This window comes from Odontesthes bonariensis, chromosome 12 (genome assembly GCF_027942865.1).
Source record: "Odontesthes bonariensis isolate fOdoBon6 chromosome 12, fOdoBon6.hap1, whole genome shotgun sequence".
Taxonomy (NCBI): domain Eukaryota; kingdom Metazoa; phylum Chordata; class Actinopteri; order Atheriniformes; family Atherinopsidae; genus Odontesthes; species Odontesthes bonariensis.
In genome coordinates, this window is record NC_134517.1 from 36,555,978 (window position 1) to 36,569,328 (window position 13,351).

The 13,351-nt window shown below is 46.5% G+C and overlaps 1 protein-coding gene across 1 annotated transcript; it reads right to left on the minus strand.

The window, feature by feature from the left end:
• Positions 1-1,819: 1,819 nt before the first annotated feature.
• Positions 1,820-2,914, minus strand: LOC142396272 (trace amine-associated receptor 13c-like). The gene is made up of 2 exons (XM_075478827.1): positions 2,751-2,914; positions 1,820-2,630 (listed from the first exon to the last, which is right to left on the minus strand). Exons 1-2 carry the CDS (start codon positions 2,912-2,914, stop codon positions 1,820-1,822), a joined length of 975 nt encoding a protein of 324 aa, XP_075334942.1.
• Positions 2,915-13,351: the final 10,437 nt, after the last annotated feature.

A 13,351-nucleotide genomic window follows, 5' to 3' on the forward strand; every position in this document is an offset into this window, starting at 1 on the left:
GACCGCCTGGTTGAGAGGGATCGAGTTTTGTACCGTAAGGTGTTCCGCTCAGATGGTGCTGAAGCTGTGTTCCAGCTGTTGTTCCCTAGCACATTGATTTGTGAAGTTTTGACCCAAGTTCACCAGGAGCATGGGTACCAGGGCGTGGAGCCGACGTTGGCACTCCCATGTACCCGATGCTACTGACTTGGTATGTCCTCTGATGTGGTTGGATGGTGTCATACATGTGAGAGGTGTCAGGCGGCCAAGGATGTTCACCCCCAAGCTTACAGCCCCATGGGGCATTTGATGGCGTCATGTCCCAATGAAATCCTGGCCATTGATTACACCACTCTGGAACCTGCTCAAAATGGTGTGGAGAATTTTTTGATCCTGACAGATGGTTTTAGTAAATAAACTGTAGCTGTTCCAACTAGGGATCAACGTGCGGTCACGGTGGCCAGGGTCCTTGTGTCTGAATGGTTTTATAAGTTTGAGGTTCCTGCAAGGTTGCACTCAGATTCAGGGCAACAGGGGCATCAAAATGTCACAGGCATTTGCATATTGCCATGGGGACGGTGGTGTTGCAGTAACTCCCAACGGAGCACCGCCGCTCAAAGGATCGACAAAGTCCCTGAGGCCCTGCGCTATCGCCTGGAACTCAACCTTTAAGCTCAGATCAAAGATTTCAGATCCAAGATGGCACTTGTGTACAGCTCTGCCATAACTCGACTGTTCTTATTTCAACTTATGCAGTCGTATCAGCCCTTGCCCCCTGTGATGGTGCCTCTGCTGTATGGGCCTACGATCGCGCTTCTCTTCTTTATATCAAAGAGTCAATGGAGTGCCGCTTAAGTGATTGGGATATCTTAAAACAAACGTTTCCCCCACCAATCAGTTAAGAATAATTTTTATTTCTGTTATATTCAGACACTGGTTTAAACCGTTGGCTTGCAGCAAGAGGGTTCCTGGTTCAGTTCCCAGCTCGATTCTTTCTTGGTGGAATTTGCATGTTCTCCCTTTGTATGCATGGGTTCGCTCTAGGCCTCCACTGAGAATAACAATAAAGGATATTGTGCATCTCCATTGCAGAACAGTATACCCAACAGCACACACGGAATATACAGAGTAATACAGATGTCCTGATACTAATAAGCTGAAATGGGACATACAGTATGTCACCTGTCATGTCTGTCGCTGAGGAGGAAGAGCAGTCGTGTGCCTATCGGAAGGTGAAGTGTCCAATGCCTCCATCTGTGTGTCAATGTGTGTGACAGACAAAAAGCACTGCAGAGCCTGTAACACTATATAGACTGAGCTGTTCTGTACTCTATCAACCATTACATTTGGAATGTTATTATACAAGCGTTCTAGTCATACACTTCATGTGAGGCCTTCAAAAAGATTACCTGGGAAGATACAAACTAGACTGACACAGAAAGGTGGAACTTCAAATATATTTATGGATGTTTGCATGTAATTTTAGTCCTAATTTCAGAATCGTTACACCCCAGTGATTACAGCGATTAATCTGCTGTCACAGTAATAATACTGCAGTGTTGATATGCTCCTCTGAAAGTAGGAAAACATCCTCTTACGTACATTTAAATATCATTGGAATAGTTTAAGAAACATGTTAAATTGAAAAAATAACAGCCCTCAGAACAAACGTCCTTCCTTAATGCAAATTATGTATTTCGCTTTTTTAACAAAAGTAAACCCACTAAACACATTTGAACTTGATGTAACTGATGATGTGTTTGTAAAAACAGAGAAACTCAAAGTATCTTCATATCTAAATACTATTACCTGTGTTGAGCTCAAGTGTCATTAAGTGTCTTTACATCATGTTGATGTCACAGGAGTCAGGCTTCAGTATCTGAAGTGTTACAATGAGCTTAATAGATTTCCTGAACCAGGGGTAAAAAAAGACATAGATTATGGGATTTAGACAGGAGTTAAAGTACACAAGACAAATTACAAAAGTTGCAGATGAAGCACTGAGAGAGCTATCTTGACCTGACAGAGCAACACAATAAAATGGGCACATACACAGTAGAAACACAACCACAACAACACCGAGAGTCCTGGCTGCTTTCAGCTCAGATCTCTTTGCAGTTACTGAGTGTTTGAGATTGGTGGCGGTGATATGAGAGCGCATGGCCCGAGCCTGAGACACAGCCACCACAAATACTCTGATATACAGAACTATAATTACAGCAATGGGAAAAATGAAGGAAAAAGTCAGATCTGCATATCCTGCAATGTAGTTGATAACAAAGGCACATTCTCCAAAGCAGGAGTTATACCTGCCTGGTTGTTTCAGGTTATCCATCAGAATGAGACTCTGAAATATTAATGAACAGATCCAACACACACAGACACAGATCTTCATTCGTTTCTGTGTGATTTTGGATGAGTAATGCATAGGATAACAAATAGCCACATAGCGATCAATAGATATGATCACCATGGTTCCTATGGATGCAGAGGTGATGATATATGCTAAATACTGATATAGAGTACACATGATATCACCGAGGAACCAGCAGCCGTCTATGAGCATTATCTGAAAGACTAAAAAGAGGCCGACAAAGAAGTCTGACACAGCCAGAGAGAGGAGGAGGAGGTTGGTGGGAGTGTGGAGCTGCCTGTGGAGGAACAACAGAAACATATCAACTCTTCTTGTCCCTTATATCAGTTATCATTCATAAGAAAGCAGATACAGCACAGAGTGAAACATGAAAACATTAAAAATAGTGTGTTGCTACCTGAAGTGTGAGATGGAGATGATAACCAGCAGGTTGAGAATCACAGTCAATACAGAGATGGAGGACAGTATAATGTAAGTCAACATGACCTCAAAGTGAGGACGCTGTAACCTCCTGCAGGAGGTGTTGAAGAGTTGTGGAAAGCAGAGTTCAGTTTCCTCCATCATCACAGGATGGAGAAGCTACTGAACTCTGGCTGCTCTCTGAGAGAATGTTTTTCTCACACAGTGAATTTATCTCCACCCACCTCTCCGTCCTCCACTGAGACTTGTAAACTGATCTTTCTATACTCAGGTTTCTCTAACTCAGATTGCCATGTCCTGCATTCTAAGTTTTTTCCATAATTTTAGTTTATCTGTCTACGTTTGGTTCCGTTATCATGTGACCTTGCTTTAGTTCCCTAATTTTTCTCAATGAATCTTGGTTTCGACTACTCCCACATACCTGGCCCTAGGTTTTAACAGCCATACCCGCAGTATTTAGCTCAATCTGAATAAATGCTCCCTGGCTTCCTTTTTGCCTGCCAGTCCTTGTTTTTGTGTTTAGTTTCCACACATAATTTAAGTATGTTCCTGCCAAATTCTAATCATGACTTTGGATATGTTTGGACTTTGTGTGTTTTTCTGCCAAAAGTTTATTTCTTCAACCCTATTTAAGTTGGGTCCTCACTGACACCACTTTTTATACATGTGTGTCATCGAATAACTGATCTGGTTTCAAATCTCAAGAAAAGTACAATGACTTTATGTAATAGTTATTTAGTGAGTTGTCTGAAACAAATTGGGTTGGTTCTTCTCACATACAGTTCAACAACTTCTAACCTAAGAGGGCACTGATAAAGGCCAAGGAAGAGCTGACTATCATCCCAGCCGCTGAACACTCAGCTGTGAACTGCTCCAGTGCAGCTGAAGGTCATGGCTTGAAGAAGTAAACAGAACCACATCAAATCAAGCAGATGTGCAAATCTGAGGTTCCCAAATCAGACGCCCTTCTCTCCACGACTACACCTCAAGATCCTGTCCATGAAAATCACAAACAGGATCAGGGACAAGGGGCAGCCCTGGTGGAGTCCAACATTCACTGTAAACGAGTTTGGCCTGGTGCCAAGAATGCTGACACAGCTCTTGCTTTGGCTCTACAGTGACCGAATCACAAAAGCGATTCTGGTACTCCATACTCCCTCAGCATAAGGCCCCACCGAATCCCTCAGGGAACATGATTGTAAGCCTTTTAGTGGACAGTCAAGCTCCTATGATCCAATCAGTCACTCTGCAAGGCTAAAAATCTGGTCCACTGTTCCACAACCTGGGTGAAAGCAACTCTGTTCCTCCTGAATCCGAGGTTTAACAATCAGCCGGAGGCTCCTCTCCAACACCCTGGAGTAAACTTTCCCAGGGAGGAATCAGTGTGATCCCCTTTGTAGTTGGAATCCACTCTCTGGTCCCCTTTCTTAAAAATGGGAACCAACACTGCCACTCCACAGGTGTTGACCCAGACTTCCATGCAGCATTGAAGAGAAATGTTAGCCAAGACAACCCCTCCATGGCCAGAGATTTTAGCATCTCAGCATCTCGTCCCTCCCTGGCATTTTACTGTCGGGAATGTTTTTGACTACCTTGGTGACTTCAGTCAAGATGATGCATGAGTCTTCCCCCAAGTCCTCAGACTCGACCTTCTCAAAGGAGGACATCCTTCCTCCGTGTGACGAAGCCCCCGTCACTACACACAGGTGACACATGGTAAAGAACCCTAAGCCTTTCATTTTTGGTTCATATTTACATTGTTCCCCATTGGTTTGGTGGTGAGTGCACGCACCACATTGGACTAATGCTCAAACATATCTCCAACAGAAGCACAAAAAAACCCACACGACTCATCATATTTGTTGTCTCCAGTTTTCTTTATTTAATTATAGTTACCTGTACTGCTGCTGCCATCCTCCTCTGTGCCTGCCTGGGAGAGTGAGAGCAGCAGGAGCAGCAGCCTTTTATGGTATGATCGGGTGCGGACTATACCATCTCCCCTCTAAGTGGAGGGGGAGTGTTCAGGGTCTGTTGATGTTTTTTGTTGTAATTGCTTAAATGGAGCGTGATTTATTTTGGTGATGGGTTGTATATGTTATGTAATGTTAATGGGGTTATTGCAGAACCTGTGTGTGAAATGTGGTGGCCAGAAGTATTGTTTTCTCTGTTAATTGGGTTTGATTGGTCTTGGGGTGGGGGGGGGCTTGGCTATATGAGGCTCAGGCCGACCAGACACTTAAGGTTAAAGCTGCAGTCGGCAAGTTTTCAAAATTGCGAGTCTAAAGTCGGAAAATTCGAACTGATACAACTTTCAGGTCCCTCCCCCAACCTCTAACAAGCTCCGAATCGCCCCCCAAACCCCTCCCCCTCTGTGGACGAGGTTGTGCACGTGAGTTCACACCAGTGTGAGCGCACACAAGCTGGGGCAGACTCACGCTCAGCAGCGTGTGCACAAGCTGTGATTGACAGGTAGGATTCCTCCACCCTAACTTGATTGGTTAAAAACAGCCGGGAGCGCTCGGTTTTTGTAAGCATGATTACAGGCTCCAGAGGGAGCTACAGATTTCGTTATTTTTCCTAAACAGCCTATTTAATGTTCTACTTCCAGAATCCCATGACAGTTCCAGCTAATATGACTAAAAAAAAGTTGCCGACTGCCGCTTTAAAGCCTGATTCTTACTCGGCGCAACCTCGCTTTGACCCATTCTTACTAGCTGGTCGCAAATGGCGCAAACGGTCACGTGACCCAAAATTCCGCCACGCCCCCCGTCGCAAGCTAAAAAATCCTCGCGCGTCGCAAGGTCGTGCATACAACTTTTTTTCTGACTTCGCGCGAGCTCAACCGGAAACAGCTGACCAAGAGAAAGGAAACATGAACACTGCAGAGACCGCGGTGACCGAGAGGGTGCGCCTCTACAAACATCTGTACGACGCGTCTATGAAGTTACACTGGGACAACACGGCAGTGTCGAAATCCTAGGGGGAAAGCTCTGAGATACATATACAGTTCTACACCCAGAGTAAATTCATTCCGCATCCGCATCAGATGTGCCAGCCTCTGATGACGTGACACCACAGGTGGCATTGTGTATGCTTTCTTCGTATGCTTTTCTTCGTCCGGTTCTTCAGCTTGTTTCCTCAACAGTGACGCCCGCTGGTCTGGAGAGAACTGCAAATGTGACGCATACTCGGCGCAAACTGCGCTTATGAGCTGAAGGAACTGTGAAGGGGCTGGCGCTTTCGATGACGTCATTAATGGTTCTCGAGCCAGAACAGTTGCGCGGTTGCGCCGAGTAAGAATCAGCCTTAAGAGTGTGAGACCTGCCACTCTGTGAAGTAACGGCTTGCTTTCTGTCCACATAACTGGCTTCTTGTTGTTTTTGTCACTGTAAATAAACCACACCGCTTAAGCACTACCAGCGACTCCAGCCATTTTGTGTTTGCATCCTGAGTTTCCCACGTTTTGTGACATTTCGCTGCCCAACAATATCCTTCGTTCGGCTCAGCAGTTCTTCATCCAGGTCCTGCTTTCCCTCTCTGACTTGGCGAATGGTTTGTCAAAAGATCTTTGATGCCAACCGAAATTCCTTCTCCATGGCCTCACTGAATTCCTCCCACACCTGAGTTTTAGTTTCAGCAACCACCAATGCTGCAACCCTTTTAGCCACTCAGTACCTATGAGCAGCTTCAGGTGACCCCCAGGACAACCAAGCCTGAAAGGCCTCTTTTTTCTTGATGGCTTCTCTCACTGCTGGCATCTACAAGCGGGTCCTCTGGTAACTGCCACAATAGGCACCAAAAACCTTCAGGACACAGCTCTTGGAAGCTGCATCTGCAATGGAGGACCTTAAATGATGCATTAACATTCCATATCCCCAACCTCCACTGGTATGTGAGAAAATTTCTCCCAGAAGTACGAATTGAAGACAGGGGCAGGGGCCTCCACCAGTTCCAAGTTCACCCATTTGGGCTTTCCAGGTCCGTCCAGCAGTCTTGCCCACCAACGGATCCAACTCATGACCAGGTGGTGATCGGTTCATAGCTCTGCACCTCTCTTCACTAACAGATCCAAGACATAGGCCGCAGGTCTGATGACATGGCTACACAGTCAACCATTGCCCTTTGGTTTAAGGTGGCCGGGTACCATGTACACTTATGAACCACCTTGTGGTCGAATATGGAATGGACCATTCATGACTAGCACATAATTCCAAAAACAAAACACAGCACAGATTCAGATCAGGAGAGCCGTTCCTCCCAATCATACTTCTCCAGGTTATTCCATCCTTACCGACATGGGCTTGAAGTTCCCCGGTAGAGAGGCAGTGAGGCAATCAACTTGCTCACTGGGGCGATTCCAATGCTGAGGTGCTCAGCCAAGGGCTTGTGAGTATCCCCACACCTGCAGCTCTCCATAGGCAACTCCAGAGTATGAGAGTCCAGCCCTCTTCAGGACTATGGTTCCACACACAACGCTGTGTGTGGAGGTGAACCCAAATATACCTACTTGGTACCGCTCCACCTCACATGCCAGCTCTTTCCCCACCAGCGAAGTGACATTCCATGTCCCAAGAGCAAGTTTGCAACACTGAGGATTGGCATGTCCAGGTCCGCCACCTTTAGGTGTATCCCAGCTCACATAGCACCCAACCCTAAATTTCTTCCCTCTGAGTGGTGGGCCCACTTGGAAGTGTTTCTTCCTTCGAGCTTGGCCCAACTAAGGCCCAGGAGCCAAGGCTCGGCTACCAGGTACTCAGAGGCGAGCCCACCCACCCACCCTTCTTCTTATGGAAACTCTCAATCTTAATAAACAATTAAGTCCAACAGGCAGTTTCAGTCTCATGTCATTGGATTCTGATAAACTATCAGCTTGGCTTCATCTACTAGCTCCTCCCTGGGGATCCTGAGTGAGACGCTTGTTAGATGACATATAAAGATAACACATTCTATCAGCCAATTTAGTTTTGTATCTAGGTCCAGGTTTCTTCAGATAACTACTCCCTCAAGCATCAAGACCTCATAGAAGTGTGAAGTAACTGATATACTTCCAGTCAGCATAACGGATAGTGTAACTCTACAAACCTTCCATATATTGAAGGTTCATTGTTTAGGTTTGATATTTGGGTTTAGAAAGCAAAACCCTTGCCAAAGCCAGTTGTAAAAATGATTTTAAAAAAACACATTTTCCACCTAAAGACACCTTATACATGTCAAACTCTTGCCTAAAACCCGCAGCTGCCAGTTTTATATTTTGCTGTTGGATTAATTTGGATTGGTGGCAAACGAAGACTCTTAAATCACAATTGAACCCAACCTCCTTGCTCAGTTGGGATGCCAACATCAGCTCCATGTGAGTACTACAGGTATCACTCCATCCTATCCAAAGAGCATATTGGTTGTCTGGATGACATTTCTTTGACACAAATCTGATTTCAGATTTAACAGGCTTTTTGCAATTGTGGCATTCTCCGTGCCACTGCGGGTTCTTTCAGCGGTCTAATGAGGACTGAGACTCTTTGACAGTTTGTCAACGATTTTATTTATGCACACTCTGTCGTTCTCCTGCACGGCCTCCTTCCCAGGCTTCGTCCAGGCGTCTCTCCTGTTCCTTCTCTCCCTGGCTCCAGCACGCTACTGTATATAAAGGAGAGTGATTAGACCTGTGGATGCTGGTGTGCTAATCACTCACCTGGTGCCGCTCCCCTGAGCTCTCTCCACACCTCTCTCCTGCAGCTGAGCTCGTGACCATAGGTGAGGGTAGGAACATTGATTGACCGGTAAATCGAGAGCTTCGCCTTCTGGCTCAGCTCCTTCTTCACCACGACGGGCCGGTGCAGAGCCCGCATCACTGCAGACGCCGCACCGATCCGCCTGTCAATCTCCTGCTCCATTTGTCCCTCACTCGTGTACAAGACCCCGAGATACTTGAACTCCTCCACTTGGGGAAGGATCTCATTCTCGAGTTGGAGAGGGCATTCCACCCTTTTCTAGCCGAGGACCATGGTCTCGGATTTGGAGGCGCTGATTCTCATCCCAGCCGCTTCACACTCGGCTGTGAACCGCTCCAGTGAGAGCTGAAGGTCACGGCCCGACGACGCCAACAGAACCACATCATCTGCAAATAGCAGAGAACCGATTCGCCAAACCCTCAACGCTCTGGCTGCGCCTAGAAATTCTGTCCATAAAAATTATGAACAGAATCGGTAACAAAGGGCAGGCCTGATGGAGTCCAACCCTCACCGGAAACATGTCCGACTTACTGCCAGCAATACGGACCAAACTCTGACACTGGTCATACAGAGACCCAACAGCCCCTATCAAGGGGTCCGGCACTCCATACTCCTGGAGCACCCCCCACAGGACTCCCCGAGGGACACGGTCGAATGTTTTCTCCAAGTCCACAAAACACATGTAGACCGGTTGCACCCTCCAGGATCCTTCTGAGGATGTTGAGCTGGTCTACTGTTCCACGGCCAGGATGAAAACCATACTGCATCTCCTGAATCCGAGATTCGATTATCCAGCGGATCCTCCTCTCCAGTGCACCCGAATAGACCTTACCAATGAGACTAAGGAGTGGGATCCCACTATAGTTGGAACACACCCTCCGGTCCCCTTTTTTAATGAGGGGGACCACCTCGGCAACCTCAGCCCCAGAAATGGGAGGCCCCACGTTCCTCAAGCTCCCCAACTGTGCTTCCGCATCGGAAGGCATGTCGGTTGGCTTGAGGAGGCAGTACATCCAGAACGCTGCTGCTCGAGTCCTGACTAGAACCAGGAAATACGACCATATTAGTCCAGTGCTCAGGTCTCTGCACTGGCTTCCTGTCGCTCAGAGAATAGACTTTAAAACAGCTCTGCTTGTGTACAAGTCTCTTCACGGTCAAGCGCCAAAGTACATCTCTGACATGTTAGAGCCATATGAACCAACTCGGGCTCTGAGAACCTCAGGGAGGGGTCTCCTGCTGGTGCCCAGAGTCAGGACTAAACAAGGTGAGGCTGCATTTCAGTTTGATGCTCCTAAAATCTGGAACAGTCTTCCAGAAGATGTGAGACAGGCCTCAACTCTGACAATGTTTAAATCCAGGCTGAAAACAGTTCTATTTAGCTGTGCATATGACACCTGAAAGTATTTTATCTGCACTCTTCACTTTTTAATTAATTAATTAATGATTATTTTAATGGGTTTAGAATTTCTTTCTTTTTTAATTTCTTTCTTTTATTTTTTTTATTCCTTTTTAATGGTTTTATTGCCTTCTTGTGATTTTATGTAGCTGTAAAGCACTTTGAATTGCCCTGTGTATGAATTGTGCTCTATAAATAAAATTGCCTTGCCTTGCCTTGCCTTGCCTTGAAGTATTCCCCCCACCAACTGACAACGTCCCTAGTTGAGGTCAGCAGAGCCCCGCCCTCACCATACATGGTGTTGACGATGCACCGCTTATCCCCCCTGAGCCGCCAGATGGTGGACAAGAATCTTTTCAAAACCGTCCGGAAGTTGTTCTCCATGGCCTCACAGAACTCCTCCCAAGCCTGAGTTTTTGACTCAGCAACTGCCGAGGCTGCGTTCCGTTTGGCCTCTCAGTAGCCATCAGCTGCTTCCAGAGTCCCACAAGCCAAAAAGGCCCAATAGGGCTCCTTCTTCTTGTCCACCAGCAGGTTCAGGAGGTTCCCGCCACGACAGGCACCGACCACCTTGCGGCCACAGTTCCGGTCAGTCGCCTCAACAATGGAGGCACGGAACATGGCCAATTCGGACTCAATGTCCCCCACCTCCCCCGGGAAATGGTTGAAGCTCTGCTGGAGGTGGGAGTTGAAGCTCCTTCTGATAGGAAGCCGGGGGGGAATAAGTATGCCCACACCTGCTCTACGCATCTCACCGTGGGCAACTCCAGAGTGGAAGAGAGTCCAACCCCTCTCAAGGACACTGGTTCCGGAGCCCAAGCCGTGTCTAGGTGAGTCCGACTATATTTAGCCGGAACCGCTCAGCCTCGCGCACCAGCTCAGGCTCCTTCCCCAACAGAGAGGTGACATTCCACGTCCCAAGACCCACATCATATTTTCGGGCTGTGCCAGGCAAAGGCCCGGTCACCAGGCACTCGCTGCCGGGCCCCATCCTTGGGCCTGGCTCCAGGGGGAGGCCCCGGTGACCTGCATCCGGGCAAAGGAACGTGTTGTCCAAGAATTTTATTCATCATAGGGGGTTTTATGAGTTGTTCTTTGTCTTGTCCCTCATATAGGATCTGTTTTGCTTGGGTGACCCTACCAGGGGCTTAAAGCCCCAGGCAACATAGCTCCCAGACTCTTTGGGGCACGCAAATCCCCCCACCACGGTAAGATGATAGCTCATGGGGGGAGGTTGTGCAGATGTGAAAGATAAATTAAAGTCATTCAGGTTCAGCTCCATCTCCCTGGTCAGTCAGATGGACTTGCTTACTCTGTTCAAAGTATGTAAGATGGTTTGTTTACATCGCAGCTTTTCTGCTTTCCTATAGTGGACTAAAGGGGTTATGACCAACTTAGTATGTTGTAGAGTTTTCAAAATCTATTTACTTACATCCACACACCCTTCTTATACCATAACTGAGTAAAAGGATTAAAGTCAGTTTCAAATTAATTTTTTATTTCTGTTATACTCGGGTATCTAGTTAGGATGCCTCCTGGACGCCTCCCCGGTGAGGTGTTCCGTCCAACTGGGAGGAGGCCCCGGGGAAGACCCAGGACACGTTGGAGAGACTATGTTTCTCGGCTGGCCTGGGAACGCCTCGGGGTCCCCCCAGAAGAGCTGGAGGAAGTGGCCGGGGACAGGGACGTCTGGGTCTCTTTGCTCAAGCTGCTGCCCCCGCGACCCGATCCCCGGACCAGCGGAAGATAATGGATGGATGTTTTATTCAGACACTGGTTAGCATCGTTGGCTTGTAGCAAGAGGATTTCTGGTTCATTTCCCAGCTAGGGCCTTTCTTGGTGAATTTTGCATGTGCTCCCTGTGCATGCATGGGTTTGCTCTAGGTCCTCCAGTTTCCTCCAACCATCCAAAATCATGCATGTTAGGTTAATTGGTGTTTCTGAATTTGCCATTGGAGTGAGTGTGAGCGTGTCTCTGTGTGGCACTGTGATGAACTGTTAACCCATCCAGGCATAACCCAACCTCTCAACCAATGATAACTGAGATGGGCTCCAGCCCCACTCATGACCACTAGAGGGGATACATTCTCTGAACATAAACAGTCTAAAGCTACAAGCATGCACATGTGCCGCATGAGTTAATGGATGGACGACCATCTCCCTGGTCCAATATGTTACAATATGTCCAATATGATATCTCCCTTGGGAACACTAGGGATATTTACATGACACTAGAATAAAAACAGATGGTTGTTTTAATCAGACTAAAACCAGACTTTTAGTATGCACTGAATAAACCCATTCAGAATATCCAGTTAGATAGCTCAACTAGACTCAGATGTTCCCAGGTGCTCTGTTCATACTTCAAACTTCCATCTTTCAGTAAAAACAGTAAAGTGTTTATTAATCCAGCTGAATTCCCAATAAAGCTGCTGTCATTCACATATTTTCTGTTTCTTTTGTCAGAAACTGGGACTGAAAATCCGCCCATTGAGGCTACGTGTGAGCTCACTAAAAGCATTTCCAGACTGTCGCCTTTGCTGTAATAAAGTCCTGATTTTATAACCACAGCCTCATCTGACAAAATCACCATTCAAGTAACTTAAAGACAGCATCTGTGCAGTGAATTCAGCTGTACTTACATGTACCATGATCTCGCCCAGAGGGACAATTACAAGCAGCAGAATATCTTGAACCTTTTCTCACACAGTCCACAGTGTTGCAGTGTCTGATAAACTTTAGCAAATATCCTGATTCCACTCCTGTACATGTAAACATTTACATGGATGGTGGTCCAGGTAAATGATCAAGTCAAGCTGTAACTTGCTCAACTTCTACATGTATACATTTAATAGCGCTCAGACCACCCTTGGTGTTTAGCCTACCTTCTACATTTACAGACCGAGGCTTTGACTTATAAAAGAAGCCAAAACACAGAAGGTGGTGGTAACAACTGAGAATAACAACAAAGGATATTGTGCATCTCCATTGCAGAACAGTATACCCAACAGCACACATGGAATATACAGAGTAATACAGATGTCCTGATACTTATAAGCTGAAATGGGACATACAGTATGTCACCTATCATGACTGTAGCTGAGGAGGAAGAGCAGTCGTGTGCCTATCGGAAGGTGAAGTGTCCAATGCCTCCATCAGTGTGTCAATGTGTGTGATAGACAAAAAGCACTGCAGTGCCTGTAACACTATATAGATTGAGCTGTTCTGTACTCTGTCAACCATTACATTTGGAAGGTTATTATACAAGCGTTCTAGTCATACATTTCATGTGAGGCCTTCGAAAAGATTACCAGGGAAGATACAAACTAGACTGAAACATAAAGGTGGAACCTTAAAAAGATTTATGGATGTTTGCATGTAATTTTAGTCCTAATTTCAGAGTAGTTACATCCCAGTGATTACAGTGAATAATCTGCTGTCACAGTAATAATA